At 43.3% G+C, this 19423-nt stretch overlaps 3 protein-coding genes across 3 annotated transcripts; all 3 read right to left on the minus strand.

Annotated features, from left to right (window-relative positions):
- Positions 1-4397: 4397 nt before the first annotated feature.
- On the minus strand, positions 4398-5873 carry LOC114910384 (olfactory receptor 10G4-like). Its single transcript, XM_029250866.1, has 2 exons — positions 5862-5873; positions 4398-5360 (listed from the first exon to the last, which is right to left on the minus strand). Exons 1-2 carry the CDS (start codon positions 5871-5873, stop codon positions 4398-4400), a joined length of 975 nt encoding a protein of 324 aa, XP_029106699.1.
- A 3721-nt stretch (positions 5874-9594) lies between these two features.
- Positions 9595-10545, minus strand: LOC114910385 (olfactory receptor 10G4-like). Its single transcript, XM_029250867.1, has one exon. The coding sequence runs from the start codon at positions 10543-10545 to the stop codon at positions 9595-9597; it is 951 nt and encodes a 316-aa protein (XP_029106700.1).
- A 4761-nt stretch (positions 10546-15306) lies between these two features.
- Positions 15307-16806, minus strand: LOC114910386 (olfactory receptor 10G4-like). Its single transcript, XM_029250868.1, has 2 exons — positions 16795-16806; positions 15307-16269 (listed from the first exon to the last, which is right to left on the minus strand). The coding sequence occupies exons 1-2, from the start codon at positions 16804-16806 to the stop codon at positions 15307-15309; spliced, it is 975 nt and encodes a 324-aa protein (XP_029106701.1).
- Positions 16807-19423: the final 2617 nt, after the last annotated feature.

The following is a 19423-nucleotide window of genomic DNA, read 5'->3' on the forward strand; positions in this document are numbered from 1 at the left end:
CCAGGTTCCAAGAATGGGAAAGCTGATGCTTTATCGCGGGTTCATGACCCCGAACCACTGCCCCCCAACCCAGAGGAGATCCTACCCCAGGGATGCGTGGTGGGTCCGGTCCACTGGCAACTCCTCCAGGACATCCAAGAAGCCCAGGACAGCGAACCAGAACCGCCCGGGAGGCCAACCAACTGTGTGTATGTCCCCAGTTCCTTCCGCGCAGCGGTGCTGAAATGGGCCCATGAGGCTCCGGAGGCCGGGCATCCCGGGATCCGCCGTACCCTATCCCTGGTCCAAAGACGGTTCTGGTGGCCCTCGCTGTCCGACGATGTCAGGGACTTCGTCCAGGCCTGTGCCACCTGCGCTCAGACCAGGACCCTGCCCGAAAAGGCAGCGGGTCTCCTACAACCCTTGCCTACGCCGACCCGACCCTGGACCCACGTGGCACTGGATTTCCTAGTGGACCTCCCGGTCTCAGAGGGTAAGACCGTGATCCTTTCTGTCATAGATCGTTTCTCTAAGGCTTACAGACTGGTGCCCCTTCCGAAGCTGCCCACCGCTCTCGAGGTGTCGGAGGTCCTATTCGAGCAAGTCTTTAAACTCTACGGACTCCCCGAAGACATTGTTTCCGATCGAGGTCCCCAGTTCACCTCTCGGGTATGGAAGGCCTTTTGGAGCCGGCTCGGAGTGACGGTCAGCCTTACATCAGGATATCACCCGCAAGCCAACGGTCACGTGGAACGCTTGCAACAGGATGTTGCAAGGTTTCTCCGAGCCTACTGCTCCCAAAGACCCCACCACTGGGCTCGCCACCTGGCCTGGGCAGAGTATGCCCACAATTCCGCGCCTCACACATCCACAGGTATGTCGCCCTTTCAGTGTGTGTTAGGCTACCAACCTGTCCTGTTCCCCAGTGAGACCTCTCCAAGTCCTGTTCTGGCTGTGGAGACATGGCATAAGGAGAGCACCCGCGTCTGGAGGATGGTCCGGGCCCACCTGCTCCGCAGTGCGGAATGCCACAAACGTCAGGCTGACCGGCACCGGCGCACCCTTTCGTTCTTGCCTGGACGAAGAGTTTGGCTCTCCACCCGAGACCTTCACCTGAAGACCCCCTCCAAGAAACTCGGGTCCCGCTACATCGGCCCTTTCAAGGTAGTACGTCGTGTCACGCCGGTTACCTACCGTCTTCAGTTACCTCCTGACCTCCGAGTGCATCCAACATTCCATGTTTCCCTCCTGAAACCGGTTGGGGTGTCCTTGCATCAGCCACCAGTAGAAACAACCTCACCACCGTCGACACTATCCCTCGCAGGGGACGATGTCTACACGGTCCGAGCCCTGCTAAACTCCCACCGACGGAGAGGTCGACTACAATATCTGGTGGATTGGGAGGGGTATGGTCCGGAGGAGCGGTCCTGGGTAGCTGCTTCGGACATCCTGGACCCCGACCTGGTGGCCGCTTTCCATAGGGACCATCCCGAGTGCCCGGCTCCGCGCCCCCGGGGGCGTCCTCCTTCCCGGCCCAGGGCGTCCGGAGCTGCCCGTGGAGGGGGGGGTACTGTCACGTTCTCCGCATCAGGCACCTCTGCGACACCTGCCGTTCCCTGATGGGAACGACTATGAAGAGGGAAGCCGAGGAAGCCCAGACGCGGAACCTTGTTTTGCCTCCTTGTTTCCCTGCGAACCGTATTCCTGAGAGACCCATTACGACTTCGACCCTTTGCCTGTTTCTTCCTGACCACGTTCTTTGCCTAGCCCTTTCTACGACGTTTGCTGATCGCTTGACCCTCGCCTGCCCCTCGACTACGATTATGGATTCTGATTCGGCTTCCGTGCACGACGATCCGAACACTCTGCACTTGAGTCCGTCTGCGCTACGCGCAACCGTGACACCTAATCTTGCCTCCATGTGTTTGTTCTTTTTCCCTTTCATGACCATGCATGTCACTTAAGAACTTCAGGTGTATCTAATCAAGCGCAGTGATAAGTTACTCAGTCACGAGCAACTAAGTAGGCATTTTCCACATTTTAGAGTTAGGTGTTGTATGTCATGGGTCTAGCGGGGTGCAGTGGGTTTGGGAAGGTTTTGCTCTCTGGTGGGTGTGCAGTTCGAAGACCCGCTTAGGGTGCCTTGCCATGGACTGGTGTCCTGTCCTGGGTGTGTCCCCTCCCCCTTCAGCCTTCCACCCTGTGTTCCCAGGTTAGGCTCCGGTTCATCTCAGGACAAGCAGTTGCACACAAGCGTGTGTGTATTTGTTAGATCAGTTTATTGCTGTTATACCACAGTACTGGCTGAAAAGGGAGTTATGCAGTGGCTCAGCGAGCTTGACTGGGTCCTACTCTATGGTGGGTCTGGGGTTTGAGTCCCGCTTGGGGTGCCTTGCAATGGACTGGCGTCCCATCCTAGGTGTGTCCCGTTGTGGACAGTGTTGCCAGGTTAAGCTCTGGCTTGCTGTAACCCCCGCCTGGGACAAGCAGTTTCAGACAGTGTGTGTATTATAACAATGACTACATTCTATTAAAAGAATATACATTTTCTTTAATCATACAATAATACAGTTGTATACACATTTGAGCACACAGAGCACAATGGAGCACACTGGCTGGTGTCAGGACGGCAGATGGCGGGCCAGTTGCCAGTTGTCGCTGACTGAGCTCACAGCTTTTCGTGTTGTTCAGCTACAGCTTTGTGATCCTTAAGTGGCGTCATGTCCGTCTTGTGCAGGTTTTTGTATGCTGTCATTATGACTAAACTCTTTAACAGTGAATTTGTTTCTAACCTGAATAAATGTTCTGATGAAAGCAAAACAAAGTGAGGTGGATGAAACTGCACTTCCTCACTGAACTGAGGAACAAGCCATTGTCATTTTCAGTTAAGTGGTTCTAGAGCTTAAGGAACATAATGTAAAAAGACACTATCACACAAAGCATTCATCTGCATTTCACAAATTCCAAGGCCAATTTGATAAAGTCAAGGTCTCCAGACTAAAATGTAAACTTTTGTCACAGCAGTAGCTTTTTAGTGCATATGCTCCCAGCTGACATCACTTTTCAAAGTGACCCGTGCAACTTCTGAAATTATTGCTATGGAATAAAACCCTTTTCCGGACACCAGATTTCTGTGAAAGCATGTTTTGAACCGTGTTCATAATGTCGCTTTTTTGGCAGCACATATTAATGTAAACAAATGTTCATCAGGATGAAGTATGGAAAGAGCTTGATGAGACCGCAGAACATGGACAGTCGTTTTGATCTGTGTTACAACATGGTCCATCATGTGTGACACTGAAAGTCTTGCTCATGAAATGCAGCTCAACGTCTCAGATTGATGTTTTGAAGGACTTTCTTTTTATATTAATTATCTTATTATATTTTATTCAAGCAGTCAATGCAATTAATACTTCTGCATTATACAACAAAATAATTTCTCAATTTAAGGGGTTAAGATTCAGCATGTGGACTTACTACAATATTTACAAGGGCAACCATGAGCAGTACATAATAAATATTCTGGTCTTTGGCTAATGAAGGCTGGGCAACCCTGTTTTTAGGTATGACTTTTAATAATAGTACGTCTCCTGTTTCATTAATTGTACGTCACCATCTTCGCTACTTTGTAAATCTGAAGATACTGGAGAATTCAGCATGGGACAGAATAGTTAATTTGTTGACTCACGCAGAGAAATTAACTGAAACAAAATTAATTCTTTGGATGAAGTTCCCAAATATAGCAGAGCAGGGTTATCTTATTTACTTTCAATCCTGCATTTTTAAGCACTGCAGCACACAGCGGAAAGTAATCAGGATTTGTCTGTTCTGAGTTTTATGCACATATTCGTGTGAGGAACATCAGTGCATATAGTGGATAGAAACAAACTATATTTATTGAAGAATCACGCGTCTGCAATTATGTCTCTCTTTCCCCTAATGTAATGCACAAACTGTATTCTCTGAGATGTACGTCGCTTTGGAGAAAAGCATCTGTAAAATGATATAGATATTGTGGGAATCCAAGCTGCAGACCATCTTGCTACTCCTTTGAGGCCCTCACACACTGCTGCCAGTAGACTTCTGTTTCGTACCTTGCTATAATTCTTAAAGGGTGGACCTCAACCTCATAAAGCAATCTTAATTGATGAGTTCCCAATACAGGACAACAAAAGCTCTATTCATAAAACAAAGCCTATAATATTTCTTTCTCTTCCTCTTATGCATTAGTTTTGAGACATAAAATGAAAAACAAATGACAACTGGTCTACACTGAATTATTGTACAAATTAAAAAAATATGAATATATCCCAGTGTAAAGGCTTTGAAGTTTTCTTGCACTAATCATGTCATATTTATTCTATCAAAGGGCTATTTCTGCTGTTGTTCAAAAATGCAAAAAATGGAAAGCTAAGATACTACTTTATAGCTAATGCACGGTTCCTTTTCAGTATTTGAATCAGCCTGCTTCTGATCTCTTTTGTTCTGAAGCAATAAACAGTTGGATTCATTAGTGAGGGTACAAGAGTTGAGATTATCATTAGTGCATTCCTCTCTGTCAAATTCAGAGTGACACCAACTCTTGTTAACAATCCCGAAACTAATTTAGGAGCGTAGTAACAGAACACAACAACAGTGTGACTCAGACATGTGCTGATCATCTGCTTTCGACCCTCGGTGTCAGCCAGTCTCACCACAGTGTAGATGATCTTCACATATGTTGCCAGTATGAGTGGGAAGTGTCCACCCAGCAACCACATAAGCAGAATGGTGGAGGGCACAAAATATGGTTCTGGGTCAACGCAAGCAGCCCTCACCAGAACAGGATAATCACAGAAGCTGTATTTGAGGAGGGGCTGGCAGTAGGGAAGTCTGTCAACAATTCCTGTCAGCACTCCTATGGCTGCTATACCAATCATCCAGGACAGGGCAATTAGTGCAAACGTTCGCGAATTGGTGAGGATGCTGTGGTACCGCAGTGGATTACTGATGGCAATCATGCGGTCAAATGCCATCAAGGTCAGGGCAAAACAAAGACAGATATCACCCAGGTGGTACACAAACATGCGAGAAATACATGAGTGATATGAAATGTTTCGGACCCCAGCAAGCAGCAGAGCGATCAGAGTTGTGCTAGCACTGGTTGTGAACATGATGTCAATAACAGCCAGGTTACAAATGAATATGTACATTGGCCTGTGCAGGTGCCTATCTGATGCAATGATACATATGTTAGCACTGCTACCGAGCAGTATAAGGGAATATGTGACCAATATTAGAAGTCCAAGAATCTTCTTATTGGGCAGGTGGTCTAACCCAGTGATGACAAACTCTGTAATGCGCTGTGCTGTGACATTTGATTCCAGCATTTCCCAGCATGTCTGCAAAAAATACAGAAGAACATTATAACTTTCACTGAAAATCTTTTTGGGAGATCGACAAGCTGGAGTGGTTTCTTGCTTCTGTAAAGATATATAAAAAATGACATGCAGCTCACATAAGAGGAAGTTTTTATTCTTAATTTTATACATTATATAATAGTCCATATTAATACATTGCAATTTGTTTCGGAGAAAAGTGTCAGCTAAATGAATAAATGTAATTGTAAATGTCAACATATTAGAATAGCTACTTACGTATAGGTTGAAGATGAGACTTCTTAAAAGTCCATCAGTGTTCTTTATTACTGGATGCCTAAACTGAGTTTTTATAAGGGACTTCCTCACAAGGATTGTATCTAGTGACACAGGGGACTTCTGCAGTAACCAAGACAATTACAGGTGTCATTACACTGAGGACTGGGGGTCCTTAAAAATGTACCAGTTACTAACTCAGTGGTGCTCTCTTTATGCTGACTATATTCAGTGGGAAATGGATCTCACCTGCAATAACATTGTCTCGACCATTTCTGTAATCTTTTGATAGAAGTGGGCATTGTGGTAAGCAAATGGCATGGCAAAAGTTATTCCTTGTCCTCCTGCACATGTTGTAGCAACTTGATTATGTTGTGGCTGGGGAGGGCAGCAGATGTGCCCTTAAATCCAATTTAGACACTACATGAAAGAAATGCTGTCCTCACAACCCATCCAGTCAAGGCACGAACAACCTGTTTAGGATGGTCGAAGACAACACTCTCTTTGTACAGCAAAAGAAAGAGCATCCGGTCAGAATAGGACAAAGGCCACAATGACACCCATCAGGACTGATGAAGGCAGCTCCCCATCTGTCCAGGGAGTTGAAATTTAAGACCCTGGTTATGGCCTACAAATGCATCAATAGAACTGCTCTCAGCTATCTACAAGACTTGATCATTTGCTACACACCAACCAGACTGGTACACTCTTCCACATCTGCCTGCTTGGTGGTCCCACGCACGAAAGGTAAAACATGGAGGTTCTTGGTTCTGGCTCAACAAAGGTTGGTAGCCAGGAGATCAGGAATTTCGAAAAGACAGGAATCATTGGATACACAGGGTAGCGGTTGCTCGAATGAGGTTCCGCAAACAGGCGTGGAATCCTGGTCCCTTTTATCCCGTGCCACCTTGATGAAAGGCAGCTGCGGGAGAGGTACGCGTGACAGAATATCTTTCACACATAATTCACAGATTCAACCACTGCTGTAATGCAAAATGGTATTGGCTACATCAATGCAACATTAAGCATCTTAAATGTATTTGGGTGGTTCTAGACATTTAATTCACCTGTATATTAATAATTATGTTATGCTGGGTTGTATAATTTCCTCAGGACTGAAGACCAGAGACCATTCAAGCACTTGACCTGACATCAGTGTCGTGGTTATGTATCTTCATGATTGACTTGGGCACAAAAGCCATCAGAGTGACCCAAACCCTTATTGTGTGACAGCTAACTGTCAAGGGGCCCTAACAGGTACTGTTTAATGTCATCAGTTCCCCAGAAGCTATGGGCAATTTAGCATTGCTATTTCATCTGAAGGGGGGGGACGATGGCGCAGTGGTGCAGTGGTGCAGTGGGTTGGACCGGCTCCCGGGGTTCGAGTCCCGCTTGGAGTTCCTTGCGACAGACTGGCATCCTGTCCTGGGTGTGTCCCCTCCCCCTCCAGCCTTATGCCCTGAGTTGCCAGGTTAGGCTCTGGCTCCCCGCGACCCCGAATGGGACAAGCGGTTCAGAAAATGTGTGTGTGTGTGTATTTCATCTGAACTGCATGTCTTTGGACTGTGGGAGGAAACTGAAGTAGAAGGAGGAAACCTGAGCAAACGTGCAAGCCCCATATGGACCGAGCAGGAGTGTGCCTATATTTCAGGCCCTGTGAGGCAGCTGTTCTACTTGCTGTACCGCTGTACTGCTTGTTAAAAATTATAATTACTTATTATAACATTTGGGGGATGCGCAGGCGCAACGGGCTTGACCGGAACCTGCTCTCTGGCGAGTCTGGGGTTCGAGTCCTGCGTGGGGTGCCTTCTGACAGACTGGCGTCCCGTCCTGGGTGTGTCCCCTCCCCCTCCAGCTTTGTGCCCTGTGTTGCCGGGTTAAGCTCTACCTTGCTGTAACCCCCGCCTGGGACAAGTGGTTTCAGACAGTGTGTGTATTATAACAATGACTACATTCTATTAAAAGAATATACATTTTCTTTAATCATACAATAATACAGTTGTATACACATTTGAGCACACAGAGCACAATGGAGCACACTGGCTGGTGTCAGGACAGCAGATGGAGGGCCAGTTGCCAGTTGTCGCTGACTGAGCTCACAGCTTTTCGTGTTGTTCAGCTGCAGCTTTGTGATCCTTAAGTGGCGTCATGTCCGTCTTGTGCAGGTTTTTGTATGCTGTCATTATGACTAAACTCTTTAACAGTGAATTTGTTTCTAACCTGAATAAACGTTCTGATGAAAGCAAAACAAAGTGAGGTGGATGAAACTGCACTTCCTCACTGAACTGAGGAACAAGCCACTGTCATTTTCAGTTAAGTGGTTCTAGAGCTTAAGGAACATAATGTAAAAAGACACTATCACACAAAGCATTCATCTGCATTTCACAAACTCCAAGGCCAATTTGATAAAGTCAAGGTCTCCAGACTAAAATGTAAACTTTTGTCACAGCAATAGCTTTTTAGTGCATATGCTCCCAGCTGACATCACTTTTCAAAGTGACCCGTGCAACATCTGAAATTATTGCTATGGAAGAAAAACCCTTTTCCGGACACCAGATTTGTGTGAAAGCATGTTTTGAACCGTGTTCATAATGTCACTGTTTTGGCAGCACATATTAATGTAACAAATGTTCATCAGGATGAAGTATGGAAAGAGGTGATGAGACCGCAGAACATGGACAGTCGTTTTGATCTGTGTTACAACATGGTCCATCATGTGTGACACTGAAAGTCTTGCTCATGAGATGCAGCTCAACATCTCAGACTGACATGTTGTTATCTGGAATGCAAAGTTTCTATAATCATATAAAGTACACACACACACACACACACACACACACACACACACACACACACACACACACACATTTTCGGAACCACTAGTCCCATATGGGGTTGCAGGGAACCGGAGCCTACCCGGTAACACAGGGTGTAAGGCCGGGGGTGGGGAGGGGACACACCCAGGACAGGACGCCAGTCCGCCGCAAGGCACCCCAAGCAGGACTCGAACCCCAGACCTACTGGAGAGCAGGACCCGGTCCAACCCACTGCGCCACCGCACCCCCGAAATATAAGTCAGAATATATAAATGGAAACACAGTTCTAAACTCTCTGGTCCCTTTTCTTGTATGTAAAAATCTCACTGTAGATTAAAATTTTGCAATTCTGTTTCGTATGTTGTATAATTCTTAAAGGGTGGACCTCAACCTCTTGTTAACTTGTTATTTAAAGAGCTCAGGGTGGGGCCTACATTACTGCCAACAAATTTTTATCCAGACCTCTTACACAACCTTCTTAGAGGAGTCTAAGAATACATTTCCTCCACACTGGTAATGTGGATTTTGATGTTTTTCCTTCATTCTGGAAAATGTCCTATATATTGACTGAAAACTTAAAGCACAGCTCTCCATCTGAATTGTTTTTGTGTGAACGTCATACTGTTTCAGTGGGTTAAGTAGCTTGCTCAACAATACACTGAAGACATAAACTTCCTACCTGTTAGTACATATTGTTTAAATTACTTGCTGCACAACAAGTAAAAGAAGTGTTCGGGTAAATACACTTAAAAACTGCATTGTCATCCAGAGATTTAAATCTCGACATTTTGTGGACATTAAAAAATAAGAAATCCTGCTTTAGTCAGTTAGGCAAACTGAAGCATACATGTATGAATTTTTTAGAAGACCAGTTTTATTAAAATAATCTTAACTGATGGCTTCCTGATACAAGACAACAAAAGTACTATTCATGAAACAAAGTCTATAATATTTCTTTCTCTTCCTCTTATGCATTACTTTTGAGACATAAAATGCAAAACAAATGACAACTGGTCTACACTGAATTATTGTACAAATTAAAAAAATATGAATATATCCCAGTGTAAAGGCTTTGAAGTTTTCTTGCACTCATCATGTCATATTTATTCTATCAAAGGGCTATTTCTGCTGTTGTTCAAAAATGCAAAAAACGGAAAGCTAAGATACTACTTTATAGCTAATGCACGGTTCCTTTTCAGTATTTGAATCAGCCTGCTCCTGATCTCTTTTGTCCTGAAACAATAAACAGTTGGATTCATAAGTGAGGGTACAAGAGTTGAGATGATCTTTAGTGCATTCCTCTCTGTCAAATCCAGAGTGACACCAACTCTTGTTAACAATCCCAAAACTAATTTAGGAGCATAGTAACAGAACACAACAACAGTGTGACTCAGACATGTGCTGATCATCTGCTTGCGACCCTCAATGTCAGCCAGTCTCACCACAGTGTAGATGATCTTCACATATGTTGCCAGGATGAGTGGGAAGTGTCCACCCAGAAACCACATGACCAGAATGGTGGAGGGCACAAAATATGGTTCTGGGTCAACGCAGGCAGCCCTCACCAGAGCAGCATAATCACAGAAGCTATATTTGAGGAGGGGCTGGCAGTAGGGAAGTCTGTCAACAATTCCTGTCAGCACTCCTATGGCTGCTATACCAATCATCCAGGACAGGGCAATTAGTGCAAACGTTCGCGAATTGGTGAGGATGCTGTGGTACCGCAGTGGATTACTGATGGCAATCATGCGGTCAAATGCCATCAAGGTCAGGGCAAAACAAAGACAGATATCACCCAGGTTGTACACAAACATGCGAGAAATACATGAGTGATATGAAATGTTTCGGACCCCAGCAAGCAGCAGAGCGATCAGAGTTGTGCTAGCACTGGTTGTGAACATGATGTCAATAACAGCCAGGTTACAAATGAATATGTACATTGGCCTGTGCAGAAGTTGGTCTGATACGATGATACATATGTTAGCACTGCTACCGAGCAGTATAAGGGAATATGTGAGCAATATTAGAACCCCAAGAATGTTCTGATTGGGCAGGTGGTCTAAGCCTGTGATGACAAACTCTGTAATGCGCTGTGTTGTGACATTTGATTCCAGCATTTCCCAACATGTCTGCAAAAAATACAGAAGAAGATTATAACTTTCACTGAAAATCTGTTTGGGAGATCATTTTAAGCAACAAGTTGATGTGGTTTCTTGCTTCTCTACAGAAATAGAAACATTTACATGCAGCTCACATAAGAGGAAGTTTTAATTCTTAATTTTATACATTATATAATAGTCCATATTAATACATTGCAATTTGTTTTGGAGAAAAGTGTCAGCTAAATGAATAAATGTAATTGTAAATGTCAACATATTAGAATAGCTACTTACATATAGGTTGGAGATGAGACTTCTTAAAAGTCCATCAGTGTTCTTTATTACTGGATGACTAAACTGAGTTTTTATAAGCGCCTTCCTCACAAGGATTGTATCTATTGACACAGGGGACTTCTGCAGTAACCAAGACAATTACAGGTGTCATTACACTGAGGATTGAGGGTCCTTAAAAATGTACCAGTTTCTAACTCAGTGCTGCTCTCTTTATGCTAACTATATTCAGTGGGAAAAGGATCTCACCTGCAATAACATTGTCTCGACCATTTCTGTAATCTTTTGATAGAAGTGGGCATTGTGACAAGCAAATGGCATGGCAAAAGTTATTCCTTGTCCTCCTGCTCATGTTGTAGCAACTTTATCCTGTTGTGGCTGGGGAGGGCAGCAGAGGTGCCCTTAAATCCCATTTAGACACTCTACATGAAAGAAATGCTGTCCTGACAACCCATCCAGTCAAGGCACAAACAGCCTCTTTAGGATGGTCGAAGACAACACTCTCTTTGGACAGCAAAAGAAAGAGCATCCCGTCAGAATAGGGCAAAGGCCACAATGACACCCATCAGGACTGATGAAGGCAGCTCCCCATCTGTCCAGGGAATTGATAGCTGCTGTGACTTTGAAAATGTACCCACCTTCACATTGTTAGTAAACACCTGTTACCTGGTGAATGGACAGGGAACAAGGACGGGAGAGAAGGAAAAGAAATGGACAGAATCTTTTTCTTTTGACAGTTAGCCTCAAGAAATAAAGTGTCTGGGAGCAGTGTCTCTAGCATCTTACATATGCAGTGTTTGACTTGATATGTTGTTCTATGAATTCTAAATTCTGAGACAAAGGCTGTAACCACTTGTCTCAAGCAGGGTCGCAGCAAACCGGGCCCTAGCCCAGCAACACAGGGTACAAGGCTGGGCCCACCCAGGATGAGACGCCAGTTTGTTGCAAGGCACCCCAAGCAGAACTCGAACCCTAAACCCAACGGAGAGCAGGACACGGCCAAGCCACTCCACTGCGCCCCCCTAAATTCTGACATCTCTTCGTAAATGTAATTATTTTACTATAGCAATTTATGTCTGCACAGAAACATGTCAAGGTGACATTGAAGTGAAATGTTAGTGGAAAGTGCTTTGACCTTAACATGGAAAAAAAAATGACATGAAGAGGGAGGACACCTCTCTATAATTTTATGCAGAACTGAGTATCATTAATTAAGAATATTTGCTTCATTGTCAGATGAGAACTACCTAATCTTGCCTCCATGTGTTTGTTCTTTTTCCCTTTCATGACCGTGCATGTCACTTAAGAACTTCAAGTGTATCTAATCAAGCACAGTGATAAGTTACCGAGTCACAAGCAACTAAGTAGGCATTTTCCACATTTTAGAGTTAGGTGTTGTATGTCATGGGTCTAGCGGGGTGCAGTGGGTTTGGGAGGGTTTTGCTCTCTGGTGGGTGTGCAGTTCGAAGACCCGCTTAGGGTGCCTTGCCATGGACTGGTGTCCTGTCCTGGGTGTGTCCCCTCCCCCTTCAGCCTTCCACCCTGTGTTCCCAGGTTAGGCTCCGGTTCATCTCAGGACAAGCGGTTGCACACAAGCGTGTGTGTATTTGTTAGATCAGTTTATTGCTGTTATACCACAGTATTGGGTGAAAAGGGAGTTATGCAGTGGCTCAGTGAGCTTGACTGGGTCCTACTCTGTGGTGGGTCTGGGGTTTGAGTCCTGCTTGGGGTGCCTTGCAATGGACTGGCGTCCCATCCTAGGTGTGTCCCGTTGTGGACAGTGTTGCCAGGTTAAGCTCTGGCTTGCTGTAACCCCCGCCTGGGACAAGCGGTTTCAGACAGTGTGTGTATTATAACAATGACTACATTCTATTAAAAGAATATACATTTTCTTTAATCATACAATAATACAATTGTATACACATTTGAGCACACAGAGCACGATGGAGCACACTGGCTGGTGTCAGGACGGCAGATGGCGGGCCAGTTGCCAGTTGTCACTGACTGAGCTCACAGCTTTTCGTGTTGTTCAGCTGCAGCTTTGTGATCCTTAAGTGGCGTCATGTCCGTCTTGTGCAGGTTTTTGTATGCTGTCATTATGACTAAACTCTTTAACAGTGAATTTGTTTCTAACCTGAATAAACGTTCTGATGAAAGCAAAACAAAGTGAGGTGGATGAAACTGCACTTCCTCACTGAACTGAGGAACAAGCCACTGTCATTCTCAGTTAAGTGGTTCTAGAGCTTAAGGAACATAATGTTAAAAGACACTATCACACAAAGCATTCATCTGCATTTCACAAACTCCCAGGCCAATTTGATAAAGTCAAGGTCTCCAGACTAAAATGTAAACTTTTGTCACAGCAATAGCTTTTTAGAGCATATGCTCTCAGCTGAAATCACTTTTCAAAGTGACCTGTGCAATAGCTGAAATTATTTCTATGGAAGAAAAACCTTTTTCCGGACACCAGATTTGTGTGAAAGCATGTTTTGAACCGTGTTCATAATGTCACTTTTTTGGCAGCACATATTAATGTAAACAAATGTTCATCAGGATGAAGTATGGAAAGAGCTTGATGAGACCGCAGAACATGGACAGTCGTTTTGTTCTGTGTTACAACATGGTCCATCATGTGTGACACTGAAAGTCTTGCTCATGAGATGCAGCTCAACGTCTCAGATTGATGTTTTGAAGGACTTTCTTTTTATATTAATCATGTTATTATATTTTATTCAAGCAGTCAATGCAATTAATACTTTTGCATTATACAAGAAAATAATTTCTCAATTTAAGGGGTTAAGATTCAGCATGTGGACTTACTACAATATTTACAAGGGAGCCATGAGCAGTACATAATAAATATTCTGGTCTTTGGCTAATGAAGGCTGGGCAGCCCTGTTTTTAGGTATGAGTTTTAATAATAGTACGTCTCCTGTTTCATTAATTGTACGTCACCATCTTCGCTACTTTGTAAATCTGAAGATACTGGAGAATTCAGCATGGGACAGAATAGTTAATTTGTTGACTCACGCAGAGAAATTAACTGAAACAAAATTAATTCTTTGGATGAAGTTCCCAAATATAGCAGAGCAGGGTTATCTTATTTACTTTCAATCCTGCATTTTTAAGCACTGCAGCACACCGCGGAAAGTAATCAGGATTTGTCTGTTCTGAGTGTTATGCACATATTCGTGTCAGGAACATCAGTGCATATAGTGGAAAGAAACAAACTATATTTATTTAAGAATCATGCGTCTGCAATTATGTCTCTCTTTCCCCTAATGTAATGCACAAACTGTATTCTCTGAGATGTACGTCGCTTTGGAGAAAAGCATCTGTAAAATGATATAGATATTGTGGGAATCCAAGCTGCAGACCATCTTGCTACTCCTTTGAGGCCCTCACACACTGCTGCCAGTAGACCTACACTCTTTTCAGAAAAAAACTGAAGACCCTCTTCCTTTTACCAGTAATTGAACTAAACTTAACAAAAATCTAATGTAAAAAAACATAAACAAGTACTTGATCATTTCACCTCAACGGGGAAAAAAATACATTTTTGGATCTAATGAAAATATAAATCAGAATATATAAATGGAAACACAGTTCTAAACTCTCTGGTGCCTTTTCTTGTATGTAAAAATCTCACTGTAGATTAAAATTTTGCAATTCTGTTTCGTATGTTGTATAATTCTTAAAGGGTGGACCTCAACCTCTTGTTAACTTGTTATTTAAAGAGCTCAGGGTGGGGCCTACATTACTGCCAACAAATTTTTATCCAGACCTCTTACACAACCTTCTTAGAGGAGTCTAAGAATACATTTCCTCCACACTGGTAATGTGGATTTTGATGTTTTTCCTTCATTCTGGAAAATGTCCTATATATTGACTGAAAACTTAAAGCACAGCTCTCTATCTGAATTGTTCTTGTGTGAACGTCATAGTGTTTAAGTGGGTTAAGTAGCTTGCTCAACAATACACTAAAGACATAAACTTCCTACCTGTTAGTACATATTGTTTAAATTACTTGCTGCACAACAAGTAAAAGAAGTGTTCGGGTAAATACACTTGAAAACTGCATTGTCATCCAGAGATTTAAATTTCGACATTTTGTGGACATTAAAAAATAAGAAATCCTGCTTTAGTCAGTTAGGCAAACTGAAGCATACATGTATGAATTTTTTAGAAGACCAGTTTTATTAAAATAATCTTAACTGATGGCTTCCTGATACAAGACAACAAAAGTACTATTCATGAAACAAAGTCTATAATATTTCTTTCTCTTCCTCTTATGCATTACTTTTGAGACATAAAATGCAAAACAAATGACAACTGGTCTACACTGAATTATTGTACAAATTAAAAAAATATGAATATATCCCAGTGTAAAGGCTTTGAAGTTTTCTTGCACTCATCATGTCATATTTATTCTATCAAAGGGCTATTTCTGCTGTTGTTCAAAAATGCAAAAAAAGGAAAGTTAAGGTATTACTTTATAGGTAATGCACGGTTCCTTTTCAGTATTTGAATCAGCCTGCTCCTGATCTCTTTTGTTCTGAAGCAATAAACAGTTGGATTCATAAGTGAGGGTACAAGAGTTAAGATTATCATTAGTGCATTCCTCTCTGTCAAATCCAGAGTGACACCAACTCTTGTTAACAATCCCGAAACTAATTTAGGAGCGTAGTAACAGAACACAGCAACAGCATGACTCAGACATGTGCTGATCATCTGCTTTCGACCCTCGGTGTCAGCCAGTCTCACCACAGTGTAGATGATCTTCACATATGTTGCCAGGATGAGTGGGAAGTGTCCACCCAGAAACCACATAAGCAGAATGGTGGAGGGCACAAAATATGGTTCTGGGTCAACGCAGGCAGCCCTCACCAGTGCTGCATAACTACAGAAGGTGTATCTGATGATGGGCTGGCAGTAGGGAAGTCTGTCAACAATTCCTGTCAGCACTCCTATGGCTGCTATACCAATCATCCAGGACAGGGCAATTAGTGCAAACGTTCGTGAATTGGTGAGGATGCTGTGGTACCGCAGTGGATTACTGATGGCAATCATGCGGTCAAATGCCATCAAGGTCAGGGCAAAACAAAGACAGATATCACCCAGGTGGTACACAAACATGTGAGAAATACATGAGTGATATGAAATGTTTCGGACCCCAGCAAGCAGCAGAGCGATCAGTGTTGTGCTAGCACTGGTTGTGAACATGATGTCAATAACAGCCAGGTTACAAATGAATATGTACATTGGCCTGTGCAGGTGCCAATCTGATGCAATGATACATATGTTAGCACTGCTACCGAGCAGTATAAGGGAATATGTGAGCAATATTAGAACCCCAAGAATGTTCTGATTGGGCAGGTGGTCTAAGCCTGTGATGACAAACTCTGTAATGCGCTGTATTGTGACATTTGATTCCAGCATTTCCCAACATGTCTGCAAAAAATACAGAAGAAGATTTTAACTTTCACTGAAAATCTTTTTGGGACATCAACAAGCTGGAGTGGTTTCTTGCTTCTGTACAGAAATCTAAAAATTTACATGCAGCAGAGAAAGTTTTTTATTCTTAGTTTTACATATTATATAATACTCCATATTATTACATTATAAGCTGTTTTGGAAAAGAGTGTCAGCTAAATGAATAAAAGTAATTGTAAATGTCGACATGTACTTACATCTACATCTACTAACATCTAACATCTAACATCTACTTACATATAGGTTGGAGATGAGACTTCTTAAAAGTCCATCAGTGTTCTTTATTACTGGATGACTAAACTGAGTTTTTATAAGGGACTTCCTCACAAGGATTGTATCTAGTGACACAGGGGACTTCTGCAGTAACCAAGACAATTACAGGTGTCATTACACTGAGGATTGAGGGTCCTTAAAAATGTACCAGTTTCTAACTCAGTGCTGCTCTCCTTATGGTGGCTACATTCAGTGGGAAATGGAACTCACCTGCAATAACATTGTCTCGACCATTTCTGTAATCTTTTGATAGAAGTGGGCATTGTGACAAGCAAATGGCATGGCAAAAGTTATTCCTTGTCCTCCTGCTCATGTTGTAGCAACTTTATCCTGTTGTGGCTGGGGAGGGCAGCAGAGGTGCCCTTAAATCCCATTTAGACACTCTACATGAAAGAAATGCTGTCCTGACAACCCATCCAGTCAAGGCACAAACAGCCTCTTTAGGATGGTCGAAGACAACACTCTCTTTGGACAGCAAAAGAAAGAGCATCCCGTCAGAATAGGGCAAAGGCTACAGTGACACCCATCAGGACTGATGAAGGCAGCTCCCCATCTGTCCAGGGAATTGATAGCTGCTGTGACTTTGAAAATGTACCCACCTTCACATTGTTAGTAAACACCTGTTACTTGGTGAATGGACAGGGAACAAGGACGGGAGAGAAGGAAAAGAAATGGACAGAATCTTTTTCTTTTGACAGTCAGCCTCAAGAAATAAAGTGTCTGGGAGCAGTGTCTCTAGCATCTTACATATGCAGTGTTTGACTTGATATGTTGTTCTCTGAATTCTAAATTCTGAGACAAAGGCTGTAACCACTTGTCTCAAGCAGGGTCGCAGCAAACCGGGCCCTAGCCCAGCAACACAGGGTACAAGGCTGGGCCCACCCAGGATGAGACGCCAGTTTGTTGCAAGGCACCCCAAGCAGAACTCGAACCCTAAACCCAACGGAGAGCAGGACACGGCCAAGCCACTCCACTGCGCCCCCCTAAATTCTGACATCTCTTCGTCAATGTAATTATTTTACTATAGCAATTTATGTCTGCACAGAAACATGTCAAGGTGACATTGAAGTGAAATGTTAGTGGAAAGTGCTTTGACCTTAACATGGAAAAAAAAATGACATGAAGAGGGAGGACACCTCTCTATAATTTTATGCAGAACTGAGTATCATTAATTAAGAATATTTGCTTCATTGTCAGATGAGAACTACCTAATCTTGCCTCCATGTGTTTGTTCTTTTTCCCTTTCATGACCGTGCATGTCACTTAAGAACTTCAAGTGTATCTAATCAAGCACAGTGATAAGTTACCGAGTCACAAGCAACTAAGTAGGCATTTTCCACATTTTAGAGTTAGGTGTTGTATGTCATGGGTCTAGCGGGGTGCAGTGGGTTTGGGAGGGTTTTGCTCTCTGGTGGGTGTGCAGTTCGAAGACCCGCTTAGGGTGCCTTGCCATGGACTGGTGTCCTGTCCTGGGTGTGTCCCCTCCCCCTTCAGCCTTCCACCCTGTGTTCCCAGGTTAGGCTCCGGTTCATCTCAGGACAAGCGGTTGCACACAAGCGTGTGTGTATTTGTTAGATCAGTTTATTGCTGTTATACCACAGTATTGGGTGAAAAGGGAGTTATGCAGTGGCTCAGTGAGCTTGACTGGGTCCTACTCTGTGGTGGGTCTGGGGTTTGAGTCCTGCTTGGGGTGCCTTGCAATGGACTGGCGTCCCATCCTAGGTGTGTCCCGTTGTGGACTGTGTTGCCAGGTTAAGCTCTGGCTTGCTGTAACCCCCACCTGGGACAAGCGGTTTCAGACAGTGTGTGTATTATAACAATGACTACATTCTATTAAAAGAATATACATTTTCTTTAATCATACAATAATACAGTTGTATACACATTTGAGCACACAGAGCACGATGGAGCACACTGGCTGGTATCAGGACGGCAGATGGCGGGCCAGTTGCCAGTTGTCACTGACTGAGCTCACAGCTTTTCGTGTTGTTCAGCTGCAGCTTTGTGATCCTTAAGTGGCGTCATGTCTGTCTTGTGCAGGTTTTTGTATGCTGTCATTATGACTAAACTCTTTAACAGTGAATTTGTTTCTAACCTGAATAAACGTTCTGATGAAAGCAAAACAAAGTGAGGTGGATGAAACTGCACTTCCTCACTGAACTGAGGAACAAGCCACTGTCATTCTCAGTTAAGTGGTTCTAGAGCTTAAGGAACATAATGTTAAAAGACACTATCACACAAAGCATTCATCTGCATTTCACAAACTCCAAGGCCAATTTGATAAAGTCAAGGTCTCCAGACTAAAATGTAAACTTTTGTCACAGCAATAGCTTTTTAGAGCATATGCTCTCAGCTGAAATCACTTTTCAAAGTGACCTGTGCAATAGCTGAAATTATTGCTATGGAAGAAAAACCTTTTTCCGGACACCAGATTTGTGTGAAAGCATGTTTTGAACCGTGTTCATAATGTCACTGTTTTGGCAGCACATATTAATGTAAACAAATGTTCATCAGGATGAAGTATGGAAAGAGCTTGATGAGACCGCAGAACATGGACAGTCGTTTTGTTCTGTGTTACAACATGGTCCATCATGTGTGACACTGAAAGTCTTGCTCATGAGATGCAGCTCAACGTCTCAGATTGATGTTTTGAAGGACTTTCTTTTTATATTAATCATGTTATTATATTTTATTCAAGCAGTCAATGCAATTAATACTTTTGCATTATACAAGAAAATAATTTCTCAATTTAAGGGGTTAAGATTCAGCATGTGGACTTACTACAATATTTACAAGGGAGCCATGAGCAGTACATAATAAATATTCTGGTCTTTGGCTA

Source organism: Scleropages formosus, chromosome 4 (genome assembly GCF_900964775.1).
Source record: "Scleropages formosus chromosome 4, fSclFor1.1, whole genome shotgun sequence".
NCBI lineage: Eukaryota > Metazoa > Chordata > Actinopteri > Osteoglossiformes > Osteoglossidae > Scleropages > Scleropages formosus.